The sequence below is a fragment of the Coniosporium apollinis genome, assembly GCF_000281105.1.
Source record: "Coniosporium apollinis CBS 100218 chromosome Unknown supercont1.24, whole genome shotgun sequence".
Taxonomy (NCBI): Eukaryota; Fungi; Ascomycota; class Dothideomycetes; genus Coniosporium; species Coniosporium apollinis.
The window spans coordinates 33,006-57,795 of NW_006913286.1; the positions used below are offsets into that span (position 1 = coordinate 33,006).

Genomic DNA, 24,790 nt, shown 5'->3' on the forward strand with positions numbered 1-24,790 from the left:
AGTATTTGCAGGCTCTTCCATAACACTACACCCGCTTTGAGTGCATCTGTAGACATGGAGACCGTTCACACCTCGGAGCGCCTTGCGCACCTGCGTGACCTTATGCAGAAGCACAAAGTCGACATCTACAGTATGTTATGGTGTGCTGTGCATCCTACAGCGGCTGACATACATGCAGTCGTTCCGTCTGAGGACAGCCATCAATCCGAATACATTGCGCCCTGCGACGCCCGCCGAGGTCCATCTCAAGCAAGACCGCTCCTTGAGAAGCACGCGCTCACGTTGAACAGAATTCATTTGCGGCTTTTCCGGCTCGGCAGGCACGGCGGTGGTCACTCACGACAAAGCTGCTCTGGCGACGGACGGACGGTACTTCAATCAAGCGGAAAAACAATTGGATAGCAATTGGGAGCTGCTGAAGCAAGGGCTGCAGGATGTTCCTACCTGGCAAGAATGGTACAGCTAGGGCACTACGCGAACCATCCGAGCAAGACTGAGTCGAGTAGGGCAGCCGATCAGTCAGAGGGGGGCAAGAGCGTTGGTGTAGATCCTACGGTTATCACTGCCCGTAGGTCCCCTCTTGGGTATGGGAACGGCAGTGTGCGGGCGCTGACTTTATCCAGCCGACGCGCGGAAGCTCTCGGAGAAAATCAAAAAGAAGGGCGGTGCAGAACTTGTGGCGGTTGAGGAGAACCTCGTCGATACCGTGTGGGGAAAAGCGAAACCACCAAGGCCGAACGAGACGGTGAAGGCTCTTGGGACCGAGTTCGCTGGCAAAAAGTTCGAGGACAAGCTCGAGGACCTGCGGAAGGAGCTTGACAAAAAGAAAAGCGCGGGCTTCGTCGTCTGTAAGTTGCCATCAATGACGCTGCAATCTTCCAATTTTAATAAACTGCTAGCTATGCTTGATGAGATTGCATGGTTATACAACCTGCGTGGTAACGAGTACACCACCGCAATCTAGTCGGGCTACGAGTGATGCTAACTTCCAAAAGCATCCCCTACAATCCGGTATTCTTCTCGTACGCAGTGGTGACCCCGACCAGCGCTACACTATACGTCAACGACAGCAAGCTTGACTCAGACGCCAAATCACACCTTGGCGATGCGGTGGAGATCCGACCTTACGAAGCCATATTTGGCGACGTCAAAGCGCTCAGCAAAAAGACGCCGGAGACAGAGCCCGACGGCAATACTGGATCAAGTAGCTCACCCAAGAAGTTTCTGATCTCCACGAAAGCGTCCTGGGCGTTGAACAAGAGCCTTGGAGGGGAGGAGAAGGTCGAAGAAGTTCGGAGTCCAATAGGCGATGCCAAAGCTGTCAAGAACGAGACTGAACTGGAGGGCATGAGGAACTGCCACATCCGAGATGGCGCAGCACTCATCGAGTACTTCGCGTGGCTTGAAGACCAACTGATCAACAAAGGGGCGAAATTGGACGAAGTTGAGGCGGCCGACAAGCTCGAGGCTTGCCGAGCGTAAGTCTTTGCACGTCCGCTTGTCCTACATACCGTACACTGACCAACTTAGTAAGCAAGAACATTTTGTAGGCCTGTCGTTCGACACTATCTCGTCGACAGGACCCAACGCCGCAGTGATACACTACAAGCCGGAACGCGGGAACTGCTCTGTTATCGACCCCAAAGCTGTTTACTTGTGTGACTCCGGCGCGCAGTATCTTGACGGGACGACAGATACTACGAGAACGTTACATTTCGGCGAGCCCACAGAAATGGAACGCAAGTCCTACACCTTAGTTCTGAAGGGCAACATCGCGCTTGAGAAAGCCAAGTTTCCCAAAGGCACCAGCGGCTTCGCTCTGGACACGTTGGCGAGGCAGTTTCTGTGGGCAGAAGGTCTGGACTATCGTCACGGCACTGGCCATGGCGTCGGCTCGTACTTGGCTCGTATCCCTCGCTCGGCTGGTGCCAGGTTCTCTTGCTAATATTCTCCAGAACGTGCATGAAGGCCCAATCGGTATTGGCACAAGGGTCCAGTACTCTGAAGTCTCCTTGTCGGTGGGCAACGTACTTTCTGATGGTGTGTGAAAGCCTTTCAGAGTCGTGGGATCTTACTGATGCTCGCAGAACCTGGATACTACGAGGATGGCAGTTTTGGAATCCGCATAGAAAGTTTGTTCCCCCGTTGTTTCAATGGCAGTACCTTGGCTAATCCGTGCAGACATCATCATGGTCAAGGAGGTTGAAACCAACCATAGATTTGGCGACAAACCGTACCTTGGCTTCGAACACGTCACGCTTGTGCCAATGTGCAGGAAGCTCATCGATGTGCGATTGTTGTCGGCAGCGGAGAAGGAATATTTGAATGATTACAATAAGGAGGTCATGGAGAAGACCAAGGGTTTCTTCAAGGGGGACAGCCTGACAATGGCCTGGTTGGAAAGGGAAACGCACCCATTTGAATAGACGTGTTTGGAGAAGGAGTAGCTTGATATCACTACCATCATCATCAAGGTCTTATCCAGCAGATGATGGCCTGTAGTGGATGCGCATCGTTCTGAACAGCGTGAGAATGTCTAGGCGTTTCCCTTGCAGTCGTTGTGAAAACGTACATTAGTTCTCCTTCCAGTCAGAACCGGTAGGTACGAAGGAGAGGGTCTTGAAAGAACAGGGCATCGTCGCTTGATTGCCGGCCACCGATCACCATGAGAGCAACGACCCTTTGTTCATTCAAAATCCCCTCCTTCGCAGGCAGAGAAGTTCAGAGTAACCACATCACGTGATTGCCCGCGCTCAACGACACTTGGCAACACCTACGCGTCCGTGATCTCCAGACATATGTCTGCGGAGTGACAAAAGCTTTGTTCTTCTATGTCCACTTGCTTAGCAGAGTAGTATCAATCAGAAGCGGCCGCCCCTTGTCAATCGGTTCAACATCCGCGCAGTTGCAACTTCCGTATTGCACAAACAAGTACACGAAGGGGACTTTGATAATATCTGATGGCATCGACAACAACGAACACTCAATGATGATTCCAAGCCAGCTGCTTCCTGTTTCCTCAGTTATCACGTAACCATCTATATTCAATTGGCCGGCGCTTCCATGGCCTGGTCGATGAAGCACACGCTGCTGGCCGCACCCAACATATTGATACCAATTGCGGTCTTGACTTTTGCTTCCGGCTTCTTTCCCTACAAGCCCTTCCTACCAGGCTTAGCTGAATATCAGAAGCTTAACTATGGAGTCCCGCCCAAGGCACCCTTCGACAAGCTTGTCTTTATGGTCGTCGATGCGTTACGAAGGCAGGGTTGATACGCGTTCGATGGGCCATATCTGCTTGCTAACCAGAAGGCAGTGACTTCGTATACTCCACGAGATCAGGTTTCCAGTTCACGCAGAGGTATTGTTCGTCACACCTAGATGTGGGACGTTGCTAAACGGTGTGCAGTCTGATTCGATCCGGTGCAGCCATCCCGTTTACCGCCCATGCTACGTCTCCAACAATTACCATGCCCCGCGTGAAGGCCATCACAACCGGTTCCATCCCGTCGTTCCTCGATGTGATCCTCAATTTTGCTGAGTCCGACACCACATCAACCCTGGCCTATCAGGACACGTGGCTAGCCCAGATGAAGGTCAAGGAGGGCGGTAGTCTAATCTTCTACGGTGATGACACTTGGTTGAAGCTCTTTCCCGAGACCTTTGTCAGGGCGGATGGCACTTCGAGCTTCTTCGTTTCGGTCAGTCCTCTTGCAGTAGCAATAGCAAGAAGACATGGCTGAGGTGTAGATAGGATTTCACAGAAGTCGATAACAATGTTACGAGACATATCCCTCGCGAGCTCCATGCAAGTGACTGGAATGCCATGATCATCCATTACCTTGGCCTGGATCACATTGGGCACAAGGCCGGACCGCTGAGGTAAGCATAGCAATGGAGAGCGTGTACCGAACAGCAGACTGACGGATTTGTAGCCCAAATATGCTGCCGAAGCAGACGGAAATGGACGGCATAGTGAAGCAGATATACGAAGCCATCGAGCAGGAGCCGCACTCGCAGTCGACATTGTTCGTCCTCTGCGGTGACCACGGCATGAATGAGGGCGGCAACCATGGCGGCTCAGCGCCAGGCGAAACTTCTCCGGCTTTGGTGTTCGTGTCTCCAAAGCTGAGAGAGATCTCTAATGGACATGACTGCCCTACTGAGCCAAAGCGAGACTTCGAGTACTATACTATGGTGGAGCAGTCGGACATAGCACCCACTCTCGCCGGGCTGCTTGGTTTCCCCGTTCCGCTCAATAACTTGGGCGTCTTCATCCCGAAGTTCCTGGACTTTTGGCCTGAGGGTGAGTCCGTTGCTGTTCGGTGTACCGATCTGTACAATGAGCCAAACAATAACGCGAGGCTCTGCAGGCAAGGACCGTATACAACTGCTGCATAGGAACGCTCTGCAGATGCTCACTATTGCCAAAGCCACGTTTCCCGATTCAAACTTCGATAACCACCTCCTGGAGATGGACTGTACAAAGCCGTCCTCGAGCGGAGATGAACTTGCTTGTTTGTGGCGGAGAGCAACTCATATGCTCCGCCGAGCGGATGACTTCAGATCTAGGCCGGAGGACATCTTGGCAGCGCTCTTAGAGGTATGTCATCTGAAGCTGCCACTGGCTGTGTCTGACAGGATGTTGTTGAAATTGCTCGGCCTGCTAGCATTTGGCAGTCACTGCAAATTCTCTCGCCTATGCATTCTTCTGTTATGATGAAAGCCTAGATACTGGGACGCCATCCTGAAGACCCAATTGAATACTTACGAGCATTTTGGCATATCCAATATGATTATGGCTGACATTCCACAGTTCTGCAGACGCACCCAAGCTGTCCTCAGCCAGACAGCAAGCAACTACAACCTCACACGCCTGGTGCTCGGTATCGCTGCTGCTACCATCTCGCTAGTGCTTGCTGTGGCTGCTTCCCACCGTGATCTGTCGCAACTCAGATCATCCGCCACCCTCTTCGGGCTACTACTAGCCCTTTATTTCATAATGATGTTCGCAAGTAGCTATGTTGAGGAAGAGCAGCACTTCTGGTACTGGATCACTCCGCCGTGGATCTGCTACGTGATATTGTTTGCGTCTCGCGATAGGGCTTCGACGCTTACTGGCAAAGGTGCGTGTAGTATCTCTCCTTCGCAAGGGCATTAGCAGAAACACGTTCCGGCTTCCTTTTCTGGCTGCATCTCATTTAGCCTTACACAGTTCAGGCCTTCATCTAGCCACTCAGGTTCGAGAGCTACATCTGGATGTTACAAATACCATCGCTGCGCCGACATCATCTCAATGTTAACGCAAAAGGGCTAACTTGCTAACAGTGATCGCGCTCTGCGGACTCGTGATTCTTATCTGCCTCCGCATAGCCCGCCGCTGGAACCAAACCGGCCAGAAGCACGCCGGTGCGCCAGACATTGTAAACAGCTTCCTCACCCACCATCAAATCCTCTTGTGGTTGACAATCAGCTGCACCTACGTCCTGCTTGCTATCCGCCTTGGACTGCGCTTGTCAGTCCCTGATAGAAGAGGGATCACGCTTGTGGGCCGCATCGTGACCGCATGGCTCTGTGCTGCAGCATTCGTGTTCAAGCTCAGCTTCACCGCTAGAGATGCGCCGGAGCTGGTTGATGGCCTACCTGAGGATGTTATAACAGGTGTACTTCAGCTGTCACTCGTTGGACTAGTAAGGACGGTCTTCTGGACGCTGCTGGTAGGAGTCTTACTGCTTGTTGGACAGCATATGTCCTCGGACAAGAATGAAAAGCGTGAGTCCAGATCGCCAGCCATCCTCTCTCTAAGTAGCCCCTTCAGAGAGTATATGTTGCACAGAAGTGTCATCCAAGTCCAGCTCACGACTGACCTGTCCTCACTTACAGGCACAAACCTAGCACACCCCCTCCACGACCTCGTCGAAGCCTTCCTCATGACCCAAACGCGAGCACAAAACATTCCGCTCTACCTCCTTTTCCGCACCATATTCTGGAGCCTAGTATCACTCCGCCTGCCACCAACCATCATCACCATCACCACTCTCCTCCTCTCTCATTTCTCCTTCTTCGGGCTCGGCAACAGCAATGCTATCTCGTCCATCGACCTCTCGAATGCCTACAATGGCGTCTCGGGCTACAATGTCATCGCTGTAGGCTCTCTCCTCTTTGCAAGTAACTGGGCCGGGCCGATTTGGTGGGCTTGTGCTGGGGTCTGCTTTTTGCTTGAGAGTGAGGGTGCTGCGGCGGAGGCGGAGGAAAGAAGGGGTGACGCTGATGGGTCAAGAAAGTGGATTCGGGAAGAGCGCGAGAGGTTGCGGCTTGCAGCGGTCGTATCTGATAGGGCAGAGTCCGCGGAGAAGGACGCGGGGCAGAGTGTTGTTAGACAGGCAAGTCGACTGTTCCATTACTTTTCCCTCCTCAATGCCCCACGGCAGCAGACGCGCATCCAAACGGCAGTTCCCCATCACCGCTCACCACGCTAATCCCTCACCACCAGACGTCAAGTTCCGATTCAGCAACTCCTCCAGTCACAACGCCTCAGGACGAAAAGGCCTCCGGCCTCTTTATCCACATCGCGACCTCGACAATCTTCACAGCGCTTAGCCTCGTGGCCGTAATGGCGGCCTGTACGGCGCTCCGAACGCACCTCTTCATCTGGACAGTCTTCAGTCCAAAGTACCTTTATAGCATGGCCTGGAGCATGGCGTATCATCTTGGGATTAGTGTTGGGCTGTTTAGCGCGCTGTGGTGGGCGGGGAGGCTTTGAGGGTTGCTTTTGTGGTATGGCGAGAGCCTTCGTGAGGGTCTGAGGGTGCTCGGTGTAGAGTAGCAGAATTGCTGCGCAGAGCGTTGGTCTTGACTTGTGCCTTCTATGCTGCGGTGTCATCCTTAGAGAAGCTGGATGATGGAAGACTTGGTGCAATTTATGCTGGATGGAATGCGTACAGTATACCGCCAGGGGAAGAGACGGAAATCTAGAGGATAGCTGAAGTGAGAATCAAAGCCAAAGCTTGTGACCAGACCACCTATTGACAGGCTTGCGGTTCAGTGGGCAATCGCAGCGCCGGAACTCTTGAGCATACATTCGACGGGTGATTCAAAGCTTCATCCCGGCTCAAATAGAACCTCACAGCATTGACATATGGCGTCGCAAAACAGCATGTCAGAATGAAAAAAACTTTATGAAATCTATCAGCATGTCCCAGCATCATCATCAACCCCTCAACCCCCTCTCCCCTCCCGCTCCCTCGCCCCAGCCGCCCCCCCACCACTCCTACTCCTCCCTCCCAACCACCAACCCCACATCCTCCTCCTCCGCCCCCAACACCCCATGATTCCCCGCCACCCCTTCCAACACCCCCTCCCCACCCTCCCGCGCAGCAGCAACCAAGCCACGCCGCAGCACCGCCATCTCGCCTTCCACCTCCATCACAGCATACGCAGCCGTGATGCCGGTGCACCTCGCCACACTCGCCAGCATGGCCAACAGCGCGACCCCTATGGCCGCAAACTGCGTGCTCGCCGTGAGCTGCGAGAACGCACTGCCACCCCACCAGCCGTCAGCACACTCTCACGCACACCACGCACCAACGCACACAGGAAAGGACACGACTCACAAGTACCACCTTGGCACCAACGCGTCGCGCCACCTCCCCACTCTCGCCTCCACCGCCTCGCGCGTCTTCGCGTCACCGGGGTTAGTAGAGAGGGATGAGAGGTCTGACACTAGCAGGCGCAGTTCGCTGCGGAAGTGGGATAGGTGGCGCCACCAGACGCTGCGGCGGTGCTGGTTCTTGTTGCGGTGGGCGAGGAGGTGGAGGAGGTCGCGGGTCTTGCGTAAGCTGTTGAGGCCGTCTGTGGAGACGTCGGCCTGGGATTTGACGTCGGGTGGGTTGGGCATGGTTGGGGGCCGCGGGTAGGGGGTTGAGGGGCCGAGGGTGGGTGGAGAGGCGGTGGCGAGGGCGGCGGAAAGGCGGGAGAGGGTTGCGGTTGCGGAGGCGGGATCCGTAGAGCTTGCTAGGTTTGAAGACTGGGTGGCGCCTTTGACGGATTCTTTTGGATGGACGACAACGGAATCGGGTTTTGGAGCGCGGGCTACGAAGCTGATGGACTGGAGAGAGCGATTCGCTGAGTTGGAGGAACCAGGGTGCTCGGCCATCTTGACGTCTGAAGTGAGGACAACCCGTGGAGCGAGCCGGCAAGTGGTGCTAGATTGATCTACGAAGTCGGCGGGCTCAGGATCCTGGTTCAATCCCCCGCGGAAAGCTGACACAAGTCGTGAGGATGGCACAGTAGCGTGTGCGTTGGACCAGCGTCGAATCAGGCTCAAGAGCGGAGTCGTTGACAAGAGTGTTATGCTCGAACGGAAGATGGCGGAGCGGATAGAACTCTATGTGTGGTCTCGGAAAACAATGAGTGCGGAGACGGCGGTTCACTTCGCAGATTACGTTGCCCAGAATGGCTCCTCAGTGAAAGGACTGATATATGGAAGTGAATTGGGACCCCTAAACTTGCTCGCCCAGGGTTGGCTTGGAAACAATCGAACTCCCTCATTGTCTGAAACATCCATGAGTAAGTTCAAAAGTAAAACAAGATGCCGGCTGAGACAGGTGACGAAGTTGAAAAAGCCGTAATAGGAATAGCACAACAGCTCGACTATCTCCGAATATTCTTCGTGGCTTTATGGAAGCTGATGATCCGTATGGCCGGGGCACCGGCTACTGAGAACTTTGGCGGAAGACTCCAGTCGAATACGTAGAGACGAACTTGACGCCTCCGCAGAGATAATGACTGACAACCGAGAGCAGCTTTGAGTGATGTGAGAATCAAAGGGGAGCGGTTGTTATCTGTATGTAATACAGGTGGTGTTGCAGATGTGTCGGCGGCCTCGGGGATTTTTCGTAGGGCGAAATTTTTCGAAAGCTTTCGAGCAAACACCCAATGATGTCTCTGTGCACTGAATGAAGATGCGGACGCCCTACTGAGACCTTAGGCACCTCTACGGTGTTGAACGCAGCTGGTAATGGAGAGCAGATGCGGTAGCTGAGATCATGCTCGTGTCAAGGGGGATATACGGTCTGCTACGGAGAGGTCCGATTACAACGTCTCGTGAATATGGTCAATCAGTGCCATCAAGGGCAACGTCCCACAATTCATGGAGGTTGTTTGAAGTCTCATCTACCGGTGGTCGAAGTTCTCGAAACGGACCATTCTCGGTGTACAGGGGTGAGCACAGCACCCTTTGCGCCAACCACGCGCTCCCCTGCCACTGCACCACCATCACTGCGAAGACAGCATTGAGGTTGTCGTCTTCTTGTACTCCTTACGCGTTAGCAGAATCCTGCCTCGGACTACACGCTCAGCTGAGCGAGAGTCTCCTCAAATCAAATATCAAGCATGACTTACCTCCGTGCCTCCCTCTCGCGCCGCGGTCCGCTCCTCCACCATCGTCCCACCCCTACCAGATTCGCGCCTTGAACGCGCCAGCAGCATCAGCACACGGCAATGGAGCGTCTTCAGGCCATGCTGGCAGCTCTGGGGCAGCAGACTCCAGCCGATCTAAGACCCTTTGTGCTTACGCCGCCGATCGTATCCTGGGCACACACCTATCCCACCCTCTGACCGCTCCGAAGCTACCCACAGAGCTGGGCCTCACACCTCCGATCGCGCGAATGACACAACCCCATTCCACACATGAACGACGACTGTCCTCGCCGAATATCGAGACGGGCTTGGTAGTCTTCGAGAGGATGAATTGCTCGCCATCGAAGCCGCGCGGATTGCCGCTGTCTGGGCAGCGGCAGCGATACCCTACAGTCTGCAGCATGCCGATGGAGAGACGCTTCGCGCAGCAAGCTAGAGTCGGCACTGAGCGTCTCAGCTCATCGGAGAGACGGTTCTGAACGTGGGCCCCGGCCTTCTTGGTGACGCGAAGTTCGACCATCCCCAGGACCCGGATCAGAAGTAGCACAACTGAAGAGAAGGGGAGGAAACGGCATTATATACAACACTCTCTCAAAGGTCGTTGTGGGGTATCGAGGCGAGCAATTCCACCTTGTCGCCGTACCATGAACCGGAGCTCGAAGATTGCATCGATCAACATCCCCGAGCCGCGAACAGCATCAACTGTGCGGACCCGCGAGATGTACCACCGTACCACTCAGGAGGGCAAAAAGGTATATATTCTGGCGCAGTCTCGCGCCGTCTTGCAGTTAGCATGTACAGAATTCACGAACCGCTATCCCATCGACAAGTGGAACATTTCCGTCCATGAGATACGTTCAAAACTGCGAGAGCGAGAGAACGCGAATCTTCCATCCCTAAAAGTCGGTCGATAGAGTCAAGTACAGCGGGCTAGCATCTTATAGAGATCCAGAGTAAAGAGAAGGGCATCTCGAAGTTGAGCGGTTCATGCTCAAGTCGTGCGAAGGGTTAAATACTAGTGCACGCTTGAGATTTCTGGTGGTTAAGCTCATGCCTTACACACCGCCTCACGCTCGTGGCGAAGCTCCGCATCCAAAACTCACAGCCAACTCAGGCTCAGATGAGATTTGATTTGCCAGGTTCAGGTCTTTACCCAAGCCCACTAAGACCGGAAGCGTTGCTGGGCGAGGAGACTTGCGATACAACCCGAACGACTCCACCAAGCACCAGCTGCAGCATCGAGCTCAGCGCTGAGTTTTCCAATCTCCGCTCATGGCGGTTTCTGCATATGTAGTGACTTGCGAGGCGGACGGGGAATTACCCTTGCAGAATTGGACTAAGCATCATCCGCGTAGCATCTGTCCAAGCGCTCGCCGCGTGTTCGTGGTGTGCTTCGAAGGGAAACGCCCTTGAAGAAGCTTCGTGCTCCGAGATAAAGGTTACATTACCGCAACATTCCAGTTGCCTGGGTCGCTGGCGCAGCATCAGACGACGACTAGAACAGCTGCATCAGCCCTGTATGAGTACAGCCGAGCCGAGAGAATGTGGACCGGGCTTCTGATTCAGCTTCAAGAGGTTTCTCCCATTCGCCACTCCTTCTGTTCGGAGCCTTATGACACAGATGGACCCCGTATCCCACTATATTCCGATGGTCGAAGAGGCCGGCGGCAACATATTGGAAAACGGCGACGGCAAATCTGGCGGCAGAACTGGTGGCAGTACCAGCATGGACCTGCTTCTTCCAACGTGTGCGGGTGCCGAACCTGAGCCCTTCATGGACCAAATGAGCCCCGGTTCTCCGACAGGACTCGCAGTAACACCACTCATGGTTACGAGCCTGACGTTGCTCCGCAGCCCGCCATTTTGCTCGCAGGAGCTGTCCAGTAAAGCCGGTACGACTCACCCGACGGTCTGCGTACCCTCAGGCGACAACTACGATCCTCACAGGTGGCCTCTTCAATCCAGCTCTTGCCATCAGCCCGCCCATTTGTGTAGGATATGGAAGAACAGATCGATGTCCCTTGTTCCAGATCCGAAGCCCTCAACACCTCAAGCTGCCCAGCATCTCCGCAGTCCTCCGTGTTTCATGACCTCAGGTCTCAGTCAAAGATTCCGCATGGCTTGTCCATTGCTTCATGTGTTGCTGCTGTTGCGCCATGCCGCTTGTACGCTCGCCGCGATGCTGTAAGGCGAACGGACTGGCGCAGCACCTCCGATCCTTTCTGTCCCGTATAGCCAGAACGCCTCGTGTTGCTGAAGCTTGTTTGGGCGCAAGTGTCCCTGATTGGGCACTTCGCCATAAAGACCGACCCGTCGTTTGCTTCAGACACGCAGACGAAACCGCCACAGCAGAAGCTCCTAGAGTGTTCGGTGGTCGTTGAGCATTCGGAACGCTGGATCGCAAGTGGCGAGTTCGGTGTTACGGTTGGTTGTTGCTGTACGGCGAGAAAATGTCAGTCGCGTCCACAAGGAGCCAACGACACAGCTTCTCTGTGATCCGAACTTACTGGAAACCTTTCCTGGCCTATCCTCTCTACGCCGCATGCCCGCTTCTGTTGAACCTGTTGCGCTAGGCTGCCCGCTGATGATGCCAATTCTGCCGCCTGGAAGTATCCTGCCCAAGCCGTGTGCTCTTGCAAGGACCTCCGCCTTTCAAAGTCGCTGCTGCCGCGCAAAGGCAAATGTGAGAGCTGTTCCACGCATCATCATGACCATGCTGTTGTAGCCATCTCGTCCTCTGAGGGAGGCCGCGGGCACCACGCCATGTCAAACCTCAACGGTAATCTTCCATCCGCCCGGCGTCGAGATCGATGGCGCTCCGGCTGCGGGACTGGTCGTGATGGTAGCTTCGCAAGCAGTCGGTGGAGGCAGCGTTTCTCGTCTTCCGTGCGGCGGGACGTAGTACCCTCGCGGAGACGCCCTAGTTCTATGTTAGCGGCACGGAGCAGACTCAAACAAAAGGACGTACCTGTGAGCGTTTGAGAGCCACCGTCGACTTGAGCAGTTGGGCGTTCCGGACAACGGGCTCGCTCGTGCTGTGCTGGCTGCTGAAGCTGTGAGAGACAGGCCTGGTCCAAGAAACAGGCGTGTCAAGCTGCCAGCGCTTGCTGCTAATCTTGCCTGCGACTTCGGCTTGCTGCTCGCCGGAGATGTGCTTGTCGAGCCCGTTCCCCTGCTCCCAGTCTCCAGACCGGTTGTCTGCGAGCTGAGCTGTTGGTGACTGTTAGTGGAGGTGACCCAGCTCAGCGAGGATACTTACCCAGCGTAACATATCCTGCCCTATCAGGCGTGGATGCTGCGGCAGTTGCTTGCTGTTGGTGTCCGTGTATATACCTAAAATATATAAGTGCTCTGTTTCATTGAACCTATCCGTGCCTCTGTTTCCTATGTGATTGGTGTGTATGCGTGTTGATACTAACGTAGAGGTGAGGCAGCACATGCAGGCGTTCAACGCTCCGTGTTGAGTGCTCCCTGGAATCGTGCCTCAAGGCATCGTAGATCGTAGAACGTAGGCCATGTGTGTGATGCGTGCTGTGGCATGCTGCTACTGAGATGCGGCATGCCGGTCATCTCTTAAGAGCCCGTAGGCAGTGTTGAGGTGCGAAATCCGAATGCGCTGTGTAGAAGTTGTGGAAGCTCACGGAGCTTTTGGTGTTGAGGATGCAGTAATGAGAACCTGGCCGCGGCCTTTGTAAAATCAAGACCCCTGTACGGCAGTCCTTCGTGTCCATAGAGGAGGGCTGCCGTACTGGCCCCGGGGTAACTGGAATAGTGTGGAACCTCCCCGTGGAGCCGGTGTTGTGGTTGTTGTCTGTTATGCACATTCGACTGGCACGCAAGAATGCAAAAGTTGGGCAGAGCTGTTGGATGCTCAAATGGGAGCGCAGTATGGGGCAGAGAAATCCGCAGTAGGGTTGCTCACAAGAGAGTGGCGGGATCACGGATGTTTGCGGAGCCTCACCACGGCAGCATCAGCAATGCATACCTCATGTCTCAAAGGTGTGCACGCACATCAAGAGCAAAGGGATCAAGCCTTATTGGACCAAGACAAATGCATTTGGTCGCTACAAACTTTTTGAGTTAAGCTACATGACAAAGAGAGGAGCAAAGACATCGGAAGCGAGGTGTCATAAATCGGGGTTCGTCCGCAGAGCGACCGTATCGTAAAGCGTAGATATGTTGAAGGGGGGGTTATGTTGGGGGCGTGTGTTGTGAAAAAGCAAAAGATCCATCCGTTCCATGACCATTATCGGAAACTTCACCTCCTCCACATGAGCAAAGACAGAGCGGAAAGAAAAAACAAACCACAGAACAGAGACGACTACCCAGTCATTGGAAAAACATCCTGGTTTCCATCATACACAAAGAGGTGAACAGACATCCAGATAAGTTTCCGGAAGAGGACGTCAACCATACACTCAACCGGAAGGTCTCCTGAGCGTATCCAACCGTTGCCAGACACAAGCTCGGTATGGACATTTTCGAAGTTTCGGAGTTTCGTATTGCGAGCTCCGGCACGAACATAGGTGATGTCGAATAAGAAGCGAGACGTCAACGTTGTTGAGGTGCGATGCAAAAGTCGAGACTGCAGCAGCTGCGGATCTTGAAGCAATCAGACTGCGCGCATAAAATGCCATCGTGAAAGTTGCAAGGCGTGGTGACAGCCCCCATTAGGCAAGTCGGAACGCTTGTGCTCAGTGCCAGCCGTAATGGTGGTTGCCGGGATAATGGTTGCCATGGTGGTAGTTGTCGAAGCGGTTGTAGTGGCCATCCATGACGCGTTGCTGGTGGTATTGCATGGCACCGTTCGTGTGTTCGAACTGGCGAGGCCCGAAGTGATGGACAACCTGGTGCTGCTGATACCCGTGGTTAGCCGGAGCCGTGTAGGCCTGCGTGCCGTATTGCTGTACAGCATGGCCATTGAACCGTCTTGGAGAGCGGCGTCTTGGAGAGTGACCACAACCACCGTGGTCGCGTCCTTGGTGAGCGCTTTGACCCTGGTATGTCAAGGCACGGGGGGTGCCAGCATCAAACGGGCCTTGGTGCCGTTGACGTGTACCGCGACGATTGCCCTCATTGGGCGGGAACAGACCTGCAGATCAAGAGTCAACAACCATGCCGTAGCGGAGCCGACAGGCCTTGACATACCGACTTGCTGGATTGAATCCATTGACCTCATCACCTTGACGATATTGTCGGGCGGGGGGAAGGGCTCCTCCTTAGAAATCATCTCATCTCCGAGCGCATCGTACTTCGTGTAGACCAACTGCCAACGTCAGCAATCAGTCACATACGATATTACAAAGCACATGAAGCCCACCATCGGGCGGTACATCGGCCACTGCAACATAACACCGCTGTTCTGGAACTTGGCAATGAGTCCCTCGCGCCCCTGGCAAGTGGCATACGAGACTTCGGCAATCTTGTTGGAGGCCTGACCCTGCCACGGCTTGCCGGAAAAGGCCTTGAAGAACGTGACGATGTCCTCGGATCTGACGAAGTTGATGAATGCATAGCCGACATTGCAGCTATTATCGAAGTCCATTCGAAGGTACATGAAGTCGTAAAGACCGCGTACCTTTTCATCCAGTAGGCCCTTGAGCTCGTCCTGTGAGAGTAAGTAAGCGTATAAATGATAGATGGACTTCGAAGACTTACACGACGCATCTTGTTGGGAATGTTGCGCAGCATCACCTGAGATACAATCAGTACGTGCAAGCAACATGGTTTATTTTAGAAACAAGCCATGCTTACCGTGGTGCGCACATCTTGCCCAGCTTGGATCCGCCTAAGATCGATGCGGTTGTCGCGATTGTTTGCGTGTTCCTCAGTGTCATGGTGATGGCGCGGCGCGGCATGACGAACCAATGGGCGTGGGCCGCCTGGGAGCTCGGCGGCAATCCAGAGACACTATGACCAGTCAGACATGACGCTCCTGCTTCTAATGAAGTCAGAAATAGTAAAGTAGGGTTGCTTACACCATCGTAAATCGCATCCTTGTGCGCATTGAAGAAGCGCTTCCCATCTGAGAGGGAGTCGAACTCGACAAGGAGTCCCTTCCCCAAGACCTCTTGCTCCCAATGGTTGGGGATGTCGCTTGCAAGAGGAATACGGCCCAGAACCTTGCCGTATGACGCAGCGCGGTCATACAGCATCTGCTGGATGCGGAGGAACTCGTTTTGCACCACCTCGAACGGGCCGTGAGCCCAGAGAATGACCTGGCCCTCTAGTTCGTCGATACAATCAGGGCGGTTAAGAGAGACCAAGGAGAAGTCCCTCAGGGTGATAAACTCGATGAGCCATTCTCCGCCGCGAATGAGCGCTACGTCGTCCGCAGCCTCTTGTGCCGAGCTGATGGTGTCAAAGGCGAAATACAGTTCGCCTTGGATCAGGACGCGCTTCACAATGTTGATGCAAGACTTGAAGGATGGCCGCTAGAGGTGGGGACCACTGGTCAGTTTCTGACAAGAAAGTGCGGAGCAAAAGTGAACCCGCGTTGAACTCATGCCAGCGGAGATGAAGAGCTTGGCGAGGCATCATGGAGAACGATGAGAGTGAGGAACAGAAGAGTAAGACAGATCTATCCACTGGATGTCTGTACAGACGCGTGAATTTGAGTCTGGATTGATGCGGAGAACAGGCACGCGTGCAAGACGCGTTTTCGCGCGTCCAACGCGTGAGCACAGCTCCGGACAGTGAGTGAGTGTGTTGGGACTCGGGAAAATGAGGACAAAGGATAATTGAACGTCGTTGGACACGATGTGAGCGGACGAGTAGTGAGAGAGACGACCGTCAATGAAGAAGATATGAGACGAAAGTAAACGCGTCAAACACTCTCAAAAAAAATGGAGAGCGTTTAGAGAAGCACTGCAACGGCTCAATCAAACTTACCTGTTTCAACAGCATTTCCGCTTGGCCCGACGATAGCTCCTGCTTTGACACGGTGATCTTAACGTAGCGGCTGATCTTCACGTTACCGCCGAAGTGAGTGCTCGTGGTCAGCCCCTGGACAAGGCCATTTGTCGATGACGAAGTTGGACGCGAGCCGACGTTGGCCGACGTGCCGGAGGTTGCAGGACGCGATCCAATGGCACCGGAGCTGCCAGAGGTGACGGGCCGTGAAGAATGTCCATGGTTCCTGTTGAACTGGACGAAGCCATAGTCGTCTGGGACGGAGTCTTTGGTCAGGTATGATACAGGAGCTGCCGGCTGAGAGGACGTTGGACGAAACGCGTTCGCCGATGCGGAGAGGCCTTTGTTCGGGACGATGGAGTCATACGAAGGTGGGCGGCTGGAGTGGAACGGATCGTAGCTGTTGTTGCAATTGCCATGCTGGACAACGGCACCGTGATGGTTGTTCGTGCCGGCGAACTGCGGCGGACCTTTGAAACCTTGACCAGCCGTACCTCGCACAATCTCTGGAGAGAAGGCAGTGGCATTGGTAGTGGGGGAGAAGTCGGTGTAAGACCCGTTGGTCTGAGCCGAGTAAGGGCTACTGTGAGTAGCCATTGTGACGAAAGGAAGACGCGTTGTGGTCAGAGAGTGACGGTAAAAGACGTGCGGGAAGGAGCGAAAGGAGTAAGGGCAACAACGATGTCTCTTGTGTGTCAGAGCTGAGAGGAGTAGAAGCTTGGGTCGGCCCTGCTCAGGAGAGAAGGAACGACTTGTGAGTGAGGTGAGGTGTAGAAGAGAAGGAGCAAGGGTAAAAGAAGGCCGCTTAAGTAGGCCCTGCGGCCGCTGCCAGCGACTATTTCGGATCACGCATCAGTCAGCCACTGCGCCGATACTTCAGGACGGGATCCCTGTCCCTCGTGGCTTGGGCTCCGAAAAATCCCAATCGGGCAGCGGTCAGGGCAGCAGACCCCACGGGTTGTGCGCAGTTTTCGTCATCCTGAACGCTTTAACTTCAGTTAAGATTGCCCGCGAACGGATGAGGACGGAGCCGGGGTCATTCGCCAACTAGGCCCCGCTTGCCGCGCGGGAGTGCAAGGGTATACGGCCAACTTATCCGGCGGAGGACTCGGTGTGGTGTTGAGACTGACGGAAGCATTCAACTCGCGACAGGCGCAGCATCACCAACTGAGCTTCTATCTACGCGCAAAAACTTGGAGCTGCTGCAGAAGCTCAAGCACAGGCGACTGAGACGCGTTCATGTCTACTGTAATGTCGTGGTGGTGGTGCATCAAGCTGCTGGCTTCGCAGTTCTTGTCATTGCAGCAATCTTTACTGCGTCCGTAGAGCCTCACTCGGGCGCGGCGCCCCTTGCCCCTTTTAGCGTGGATTTCTCCGTTCTGACGGCTGCCATGTCCCGAACTTGCCTAGCGTATGGCCCGTGCGCCGGAGAACGGCAACGTCACAGCGTTCCCCGATGCTTATTCTGACCACAACACGCCGTACTCACTCTGGCCACCTGCGACTGCGTCTAACTCGGTCAGGAAAACTGGACTTTCTGCGTAGAAAGTCTCAAATAGAAGCCCATAGCATTGTCTGTCAGCTTTGATCGCTGTGTGCCTGTTGTTTATGGGCCAGTTGGGTGGTAAACTTGCGGGAAGCAGAACACCGTAAAGCCGCTCTTTCTCACTCTTCTGAAGCCAGAGCTGGGAAACTCACTCTTCACTGTATCACTGTGATCGGCGATTGGGCAGCCTGTGGCGGGGCTGCGGAGACGATGCCGGCCTTGATCGAAAATCCGGACGCCCTCACGGCGGCCGTTCAGCAGGTACGCGCGCTCTCACTTTGTGCTCACAGATTTCCCCCCAGGACCTTGAACGCGGTTGACACGCGTAGATAACTCTGTCGACGTCAGACGCCGACTACATTGACCAGCTGGCCCCCGTGCTCCGAGATGTCGGCCGCACAGACCGCGCTGGACAGCTTATACAGTCACTCACACAGCTCTCTGCCGAGCGTGAGGCCGACATTGAGCGTATGTGCAGCACTAACCATCAGGAGTTCGTTACTTCCGTCAACCAGCTGCTGCGTGTGCGTGAGGGGACGGTGGAATTGACCCAGGAGATTTTAAGTCTGTACCAAGAAATCCAAGCCAGCACTGAGGATCTGGTCGAGCAGAAGAAGAACCTGGTTGATTTTCGCGGGGTACGTCAGAACATTGATGAAGCCACTGAAGCGCTCAACGCGTGTCTTGATGTTCTTCGTCTTGCCAACCAAGTCTACGATTTACTTGCCAAAAAGAAACACTATGCTGCCTTGCGTGCCCTTGATGAGTTGCAGAACGTGCATCTTAGGGAAGTCTCGCGGTACAAGATCGCGGACATGATTGAGAAGTCGGTGCCCGCAACGCAGCGGCTGATTGCTGAAGCTGTGATGACGGATCTCAACATGTGGCTATACCGCATTCGGGAGGCATCGCAATATCTCGGTGAAGTGGCTTTCTACCACACAGAAATGCGCCGCACCCGGCAAAAAGAGCGCACCGAAAAGGACGAGTACTTTGGCAAGTTCAAACTCAATTCAGCAGTCGAACTGGTCGCCGATGAAGATGACGAATTCGACATCCTCAATAACGAAGAGACCGAGACGCAGGTCAACTTTGCGCCGCTTCTTGAGTGCATGCACATCTACGAGACTCTCGGACGGAGCGACTACTTTCGCGCAGAATATGCGGCCACGCGCCGACGGCAGAAGGAGCTTCTGATCCCAACAAGCTTGACTCTTGTCGACGAGGATGGAGCCGATCTCAGTAGTGTTCTGGAGAGTGTCGCAGGATTTGCCATAGTCGAGAAAGCAACCATCAGGAAGACGGATAGTTTCAGGACAAGTGTAGATGTAAGTCGGTTGAACGCTTGATTCTCCTCCCAAGCATTGTGTCCAGTCTAACGGAGTGATCAGGTCGATGAACTGTGGGATTCCATGTGCCAAAGTACCGTCACACTCATTTCCAATGCGCTACATCACGTCGACAACGACGAAAAACTTCTCCGGATCAAGGGACGCATAGCTTTGTTTATGCAAACTATGGCTGTAAGAACCTTCCGATCACGAACAAACAAGATATTTCTAATCAAGTGATCGGTAGAGCTGGGGTTACTCCGTCACCAGTTTGAATTCGCTTCTCCTCGCAATCTTCGACAAGTACGCGCAGTTCCTCAAGAAACGTTTCAGCGAAGATTTCCAAGAGGTAATCTGTTCGATCCATACAAAGACTGTGCCTAGTCTCACAACCATAACAGATTGTCTCAACCGACGATTACATGCCGATGCCGATCAATTCACTCGACGAATACAATAAGGTCGTCAACGTCAGCTGGTACACACCAGACAAGGATCCGGAGGAGCTGACGTATGTACACAATCAAGAGGTCTGTTGGATGGCATACTAACCACAAGCAGTTTTCCGTGTGTTCTACCGTTCTCGCAGATGTATCCACTGTGCTGTATCGACATCCGCAATTTCCTCAACCAGGTCTATCTTTTCTCGGACGATTACTTTGAGCGGTCTGCCGTCATTGACGAGACGCTCAAGAATGTAAGTTAACTTCATAAGAGACCGCAGGCGTCTTCTAATCTGCATTCAGTCCATCGACGAACTTCTCTGCGAGAAAGTCTGCCAATCCCTTGTCGAACGTCTCAGCTCTCAATACCCTGGCCAGATTGTTCAAATACTCACAAACCTGGAACACTTCGAGATAGCATGTCAGGAGCTGCAAGAACTTCTTCTCCAAGTACGGCGCAGCTCCATAAGCGGACCGATTGTTCTTGCTGCAACCGAACAATTCAGAGCAGGGAAGAAAACAGCCGAGAAGCGTATATTCGAGCTGGTCAACTCGAAGATCGATGATCTGATTGAGACCGCGGAGTATGATTGGTGCGTGAGATTTACACAGAACAGAGAGAAACAAGGGCTAACGCTTGCACAGGATGGCTACCACTTCGTCCACCGATCCAAGCAACTACATGCAAGAGCTTACTCGCTACCTGTCCAACATCATGAATTCTGTTCTTCTGGGTTTACCCACCGAAATCAAGGAGCTCATCTACTTCGACGCCCTCAGCCACGCTGCAAACATGATCCTGGTTCGTTTCGCATCCCCAGGACTTCCATTATGCAGCCCGCTTGAAGCATTCTCAATAGTAAGCGGAGTTGACTGACCTTCGTATTTATTGCAGAACCTGCCCCTAGATCCCGTTGTCAAGCGAATCAGCCCAGCGGCCGTCCGCACCCTCGCAAAAGACGTCTCCTTCCTCTCCTCCTTCGTTGACAGCCTCAAGAACCCGATTCTCAAGGAGAACCTCGACGAGCTCATCCAGACGGTTGCGCTGATGCAGGCGGACGACCAGCTCGAGTTTTTCGACGTTGCGCAGAGGAACAAGAAGTATGGCATGGTCGATAGGGAGAACGGCGCCATCTTGCTGGAGAAGTACTATGCCCCCTTCTACTGGCGCTTTCACAGCAGTCGCTAACACTCTCGTGTCTACAGGGTCACTCAAGGCGCAGCTGTCGCGCAGGCTCCGGCTCCACCTACCAGATCTGACAAGTTCGACAAGTTCGCTACCATCAGCTCGCGGTTCGGCATCAACAAGTGACGAGCTTCAAGCGCAGCCATCCCGAAGGGCCCTCCAAGGCAAAAAGATGGGAGGGCAGGAATGCGTGCGCTTGGAGCCGAGTGGACACTGCGAAACGGTTTAGTCGCTGTCTCTCCTCTGTGACGGAATTGCATTCGATTTCTCTTGTGCTGCATAAGCGTATACACAATATGGTGCTTAGGAAAGTGAACACTGGCAGAAGCAATACCTTCAAAAGCAATCCTTGCGTCCATGTTCCTTCTGGCTGTCACAATGGCTGTCTGCTTGCGTTAAGGGCTAAAAGACTTCCTCAACTCATGTAAACAAATCATCAAGATAGACGAAGCAGTGTTTTTTCTCCTTCACGAACACAGCTGCTCCGTCAGAACTGGAACAGAATTGCTACGATAGTAAAGCACTTGCCTCAGCGCCTTCTCCCTGACCCGCCTGAGCGCCAAAGCACCTAAACACGCGTCCCGTAAGGCTGAACCCTCACCCCAACCGCGCTCCGACCACGCGTCCCCTTCTCTACCTCGACGCGCTCTTCCCTCCCCCAAGCACAGCCACACCTACCCAATCCAGCTGCACAAAAGCCCTCACTCCGACCCCCCGACACCCAGACCTGCCAAGCAGCTAGCCCCCTGTCCACAAACGCCCCCCCGGTCATCGGAGGTCACACAGCCAACCTGCAGGCTGAACTAGCGCGGGTGGGTCCAGGGTTTCATGTTTTAGTGAATGACTGCGTTGGGCAGCAATCTGCTCTGGCAGAAAGGGAGATGATGATTGGCTCCTGCGGGCACGGGGGACGGAGCCGGAGAAGGGAGCCGGGCAACGTGAGAGACTGGGAGGTTGGGGGAGGGCGCCTTGATGCCTGAGGGGATGGACGCGCTGGAGCGCGTGGAGGGACGCGTTACTGGGGGTTGTGAGCTTCTGGACGCGGGATTGAGCGGCGCGGCGTCCTGCAGTGAGGATGAAAACGATGCAGGGTCCAGAACCAAGACATGTTCCTTGACTGAGAAGAGGGATACCGGCTTCGTGTTGACGACTGTGAGTGCTGGACTCAGATGATGAGAGGGTGCAATATAACACAACTGGTACCGTCTCGGACGACTATCTGTTCTGTTCGGCCTGTTTTCTGCGCACTCGCACTCCACAGCTCGTATCCACAACGCTGGCACATTGAATCCCCTCGGTATTGATCTCTCTGGTGGCGGGCAACGGACCACAGAGATCTCGGTGCTGCCGTAATCTTTGGATAGCCCAGACACAGGACTGCGGGAAATGCTGTCCACAGTACTTCAATTAGCCAAGTCAAGATTTGGATCACTGCAGCCACGCAGTAAGCTGGTTCCGCTCTTGAGGTCTTTTACCGTGGGCAGGGATACAATCGTAGCACTGATGCATCTCTGCTTTGCAGGAGGCCAGGGTGTCAACATGTAATGGCCGTGATCGAATGACCTGATCATGCTACCTCCGGGAGCTTCGGATTCCCAGCGCAGTCGACAACCAGCAACACGACCTGTCAAAAGAAGACCCACGGCAACTCCAGTAGAGATTGGAGTGGAAACTCCTACATCAAGATGCTGTATCGCTCGCAACCGAAGTTCCGTAAGCTTACCGGTCCTCGAGGCCACATCACGGGTATCTGGCAGCGCACCGCCGGGCTGCAGGTCTGTCGGAAGAGTACCCGACAAAACAAACACTGTGTACGATTCACAAGTAAGACTCGGAGATGGGATCACTGGTGGGAAGAATGACCAGTCACTTCGAATCTGTGCAAGACGTTTAGGCAAGACAATGCAGAGGGTACAGGGTTGAAATTGTTCTCTCAGGCAGTTTGAAGCGTACAAGAGACGTGCGAAGACTTTAGTGGAAAGGAAGCATGAAGATTAAGGGTTTGTAAATCCGAAGAAACCCAACGCAAGGATCAAGCTCCCACAGAACGCCCTGCTGAGTCAATCGATACCAAAAGGAACCGCAACTCCAGTCTCCAGAGATCAAGCACACAAGGGAGTTCGGCGAGTAAAGTCCCGCCCAACTACTTCTTCCCCTTGCCCCGTCAACCCCCTTCACGAAAAGCTTACAAACTTCGGATCCCTCGGCCTCCCGTCCGGCCCGATCCCGTTCCTGCTGAACCTCTCCTCGGTCAGAATCCTCCTCGCCTCGTCGAAGGTCACCCTCCTCGTCTTCATGATGCGCCTGACTTCCTCCTTGCCCCGCTCATCCAAGCCCGCGCGGCTGTCGCCGGACTCGATGTTGCCAGTAAGGTCAAAGGCGGAGGAGGAGAAGCCGGATTCGATGTCGGAGCGGAAAGAGGAGGGGAGGCGCGAGTACACATAGTTGGAGCCGGGGAAGGAGGGGACGTGAGAGATCCAGCGTTGGCGGGTTATGTAGAGGGCTGGATGAGGTCAGTATTGTGTGTGACAAGGACGAGTGGGAGACTCCATCCGGGGGGGATCTAGGTAGGAGGCTAGGCACGTACCCGTTGCGAAGACTAAGACAACGAGTGAGAAGGAATAGAGAAGGTAGCTCATGTTGACGAGGCTTGCTGGGCCGGAATGCGCGTAGGCTTTGATTGCTTGCAGTGAGGATTTACGGACGAAGCGGATATGTGAGTGGAAGACTTCTTGAAATGGTGCGCTATCGAGCCTGCAGTAGTAACTGAGGCTGTTGCATGAAGATGATATCAAAATAGACCGTGGAGGTGCAATTGAGGCTTTCCCTTACGAATCCGGCTCGGGTCCCGCGCGTCAGCTCTAAGCCCCAGCATTCGTCACGCGGCTTGGCAGCCCATCGGCGCCCGGCGCCACTTTACACCGACAGCTTCCGCCCACGATGGAGCATTTCGCGACATCAGAGGGATATTGACAGACAGCTTCAGAACGCCGCAACAAGACACAATGGCCTCCAACATGTCGTCCGACCTCATCTGGGAGTGCACCCGTACGTCCGCTCTCGATTTCCGCGGCAGAAAATGCAGCATCATGCCAGAAGGCTGACCAAAAACACACACAGGCGGCCAGAGCGCCTTCCTCTGCAAGCGCAAATCCGCCGGCGGCGTGCAGTTCTCGCGCGACCCGCTCAACCTCGTGAACAAGCACTCGCGGAAATACGATGGATTCCTGAGCGACAAGGTACTTCCCCTTCCCCCCTTCCCTCTCCCCATATCCCAAGCCCCTCCCCCACAGCACCAACTGACACCCCACCCACCCCAGGCAATCGGCATCAACTCGTCCGACAAATCCATCGTCCTGACCACCAAGAAAGCCGACAAGGCCAACAAGCCGGCCTCGCTGCTGCAGACCAGCAGCTTCAAGGCGACGACCCCGGCGCGCAACCTGTACCGCAGCATCGTGAACAGCACGGTCAAGAATGGATACAGGGCCGATCTGAGGGCCGAGGCGGTCTCGAGGGCCAGCGCGATCAAGAGGAGTCAGAGGCCGGTTAGGGCGGATCGGGTGACGAAGGCGAGGGGCGCCAAGGCGAGGAAGGAGAAGGAGGTGTCGTCGGAGTAAGGGGGTGATGTAGGGAGGAGGGAAACGCATGATGTGCTGTGGGAAGACATGGTATCAGAAGCATTATGATTGCTCCGTACTGAAGGAGAAAATCCACACCAGTGAAAGATCAATTGAATCAGGTCAACTCGTTCAAATCAACTTGAACGATGGGTTGAATCAATCCCGCCATTCCTCTTGCGGTGGCTGGCTTAGCATTCCGTGCTTCCTGCATTGACTCTACTACCTGACAGTACGCTGGGAGACATGCGTCGTAGAGCAGCCGCGAGCAGCCGTAATTCCCAGGCTTGACCGGCACTCCCATGACCGCTGGAAGCTGCATTGGATATTAC

The 24,790-nt window shown here is 54.3% G+C and overlaps 9 protein-coding genes across 9 annotated transcripts; 5 read left to right on the forward strand and 4 right to left on the reverse strand.

Moving 5' to 3' along the window:
• Nucleotides 1-54: 54 nt before the first annotated feature.
• Nucleotides 55-2,426, forward strand: W97_05123 (X-Pro aminopeptidase; the record flags this gene model as incomplete). The annotated part of the gene is made up of 11 exons (XM_007783008.1): nucleotides 55-130; nucleotides 179-238; nucleotides 291-456; nucleotides 507-568; nucleotides 624-848; nucleotides 900-945; nucleotides 996-1,478; nucleotides 1,531-1,907; nucleotides 1,933-2,040; nucleotides 2,088-2,132; nucleotides 2,182-2,426. The coding sequence occupies 11 exons, from the start codon at nucleotides 55-57 to the stop codon at nucleotides 2,424-2,426; spliced, it is 1,893 nt and encodes a 630-aa protein (XP_007781198.1).
• A 637-nt stretch (nucleotides 2,427-3,063) lies between these two features.
• W97_05124 (uncharacterized protein) lies at nucleotides 3,064-3,273 on the forward strand (the record flags this gene model as incomplete). The annotated part of the gene is made up of 1 exon (XM_007783009.1): nucleotides 3,064-3,273. One exon carries the CDS (start codon nucleotides 3,064-3,066, stop codon nucleotides 3,271-3,273), a length of 210 nt encoding a protein of 69 aa, XP_007781199.1.
• Nucleotides 3,274-3,470: 197 nt separating this feature from the next.
• W97_05125 (uncharacterized protein) lies at nucleotides 3,471-6,763 on the forward strand (the record flags this gene model as incomplete). Its single annotated transcript, XM_007783010.1, has 8 exons — nucleotides 3,471-3,701; nucleotides 3,755-3,882; nucleotides 3,936-4,306; nucleotides 4,374-4,603; nucleotides 4,817-5,132; nucleotides 5,329-5,772; nucleotides 5,884-6,374; nucleotides 6,494-6,763. The coding sequence occupies 8 exons, from the start codon at nucleotides 3,471-3,473 to the stop codon at nucleotides 6,761-6,763; spliced, it is 2,481 nt and encodes an 826-aa protein (XP_007781200.1).
• Nucleotides 6,764-7,270: 507 nt separating this feature from the next.
• Nucleotides 7,271-8,155, reverse strand: W97_05126 (uncharacterized protein; the record flags this gene model as incomplete). Its single annotated transcript, XM_007783011.1, has 2 exons — nucleotides 7,271-7,538; nucleotides 7,614-8,155. 2 exons carry the CDS (start codon nucleotides 8,153-8,155, stop codon nucleotides 7,271-7,273), a joined length of 810 nt encoding a protein of 269 aa, XP_007781201.1.
• Nucleotides 8,156-12,193: 4,038 nt separating this feature from the next.
• On the reverse strand, nucleotides 12,194-12,691 carry W97_05127 (uncharacterized protein; the record flags this gene model as incomplete). The annotated part of the gene is made up of 3 exons (XM_007783012.1): nucleotides 12,194-12,340; nucleotides 12,389-12,625; nucleotides 12,680-12,691. The coding sequence occupies 3 exons, from the start codon at nucleotides 12,689-12,691 to the stop codon at nucleotides 12,194-12,196; spliced, it is 396 nt and encodes a 131-aa protein (XP_007781202.1).
• Nucleotides 12,692-14,114: 1,423 nt separating this feature from the next.
• W97_05128 (uncharacterized protein) lies at nucleotides 14,115-16,929 on the reverse strand (the record flags this gene model as incomplete). Its single annotated transcript, XM_007783013.1, has 7 exons — nucleotides 14,115-14,512; nucleotides 14,569-14,686; nucleotides 14,741-15,028; nucleotides 15,079-15,114; nucleotides 15,175-15,330; nucleotides 15,399-15,854; nucleotides 16,312-16,929. The coding sequence occupies 7 exons, from the start codon at nucleotides 16,927-16,929 to the stop codon at nucleotides 14,115-14,117; spliced, it is 2,070 nt and encodes a 689-aa protein (XP_007781203.1).
• A 1,159-nt stretch (nucleotides 16,930-18,088) lies between these two features.
• On the forward strand, nucleotides 18,089-20,964 carry W97_05129 (uncharacterized protein; the record flags this gene model as incomplete). Its single annotated transcript, XM_007783014.1, has 10 exons — nucleotides 18,089-18,139; nucleotides 18,208-19,206; nucleotides 19,270-19,401; nucleotides 19,457-19,558; nucleotides 19,611-19,720; nucleotides 19,771-19,906; nucleotides 19,956-20,245; nucleotides 20,298-20,454; nucleotides 20,548-20,798; nucleotides 20,859-20,964. 10 exons carry the CDS (start codon nucleotides 18,089-18,091, stop codon nucleotides 20,962-20,964), a joined length of 2,334 nt encoding a protein of 777 aa, XP_007781204.1.
• Nucleotides 20,965-23,012: 2,048 nt separating this feature from the next.
• Nucleotides 23,013-23,477, reverse strand: W97_05130 (uncharacterized protein; the record flags this gene model as incomplete). The annotated part of the gene is made up of 2 exons (XM_007783015.1): nucleotides 23,013-23,341; nucleotides 23,426-23,477. 2 exons carry the CDS (start codon nucleotides 23,475-23,477, stop codon nucleotides 23,013-23,015), a joined length of 381 nt encoding a protein of 126 aa, XP_007781205.1.
• Nucleotides 23,478-23,843: 366 nt separating this feature from the next.
• On the forward strand, nucleotides 23,844-24,458 carry W97_05131 (ribosomal protein L28e; the record flags this gene model as incomplete). Its single annotated transcript, XM_007783016.1, has 3 exons — nucleotides 23,844-23,886; nucleotides 23,959-24,077; nucleotides 24,159-24,458. 3 exons carry the CDS (start codon nucleotides 23,844-23,846, stop codon nucleotides 24,456-24,458), a joined length of 462 nt encoding a protein of 153 aa, XP_007781206.1.
• Nucleotides 24,459-24,790: the final 332 nt, after the last annotated feature.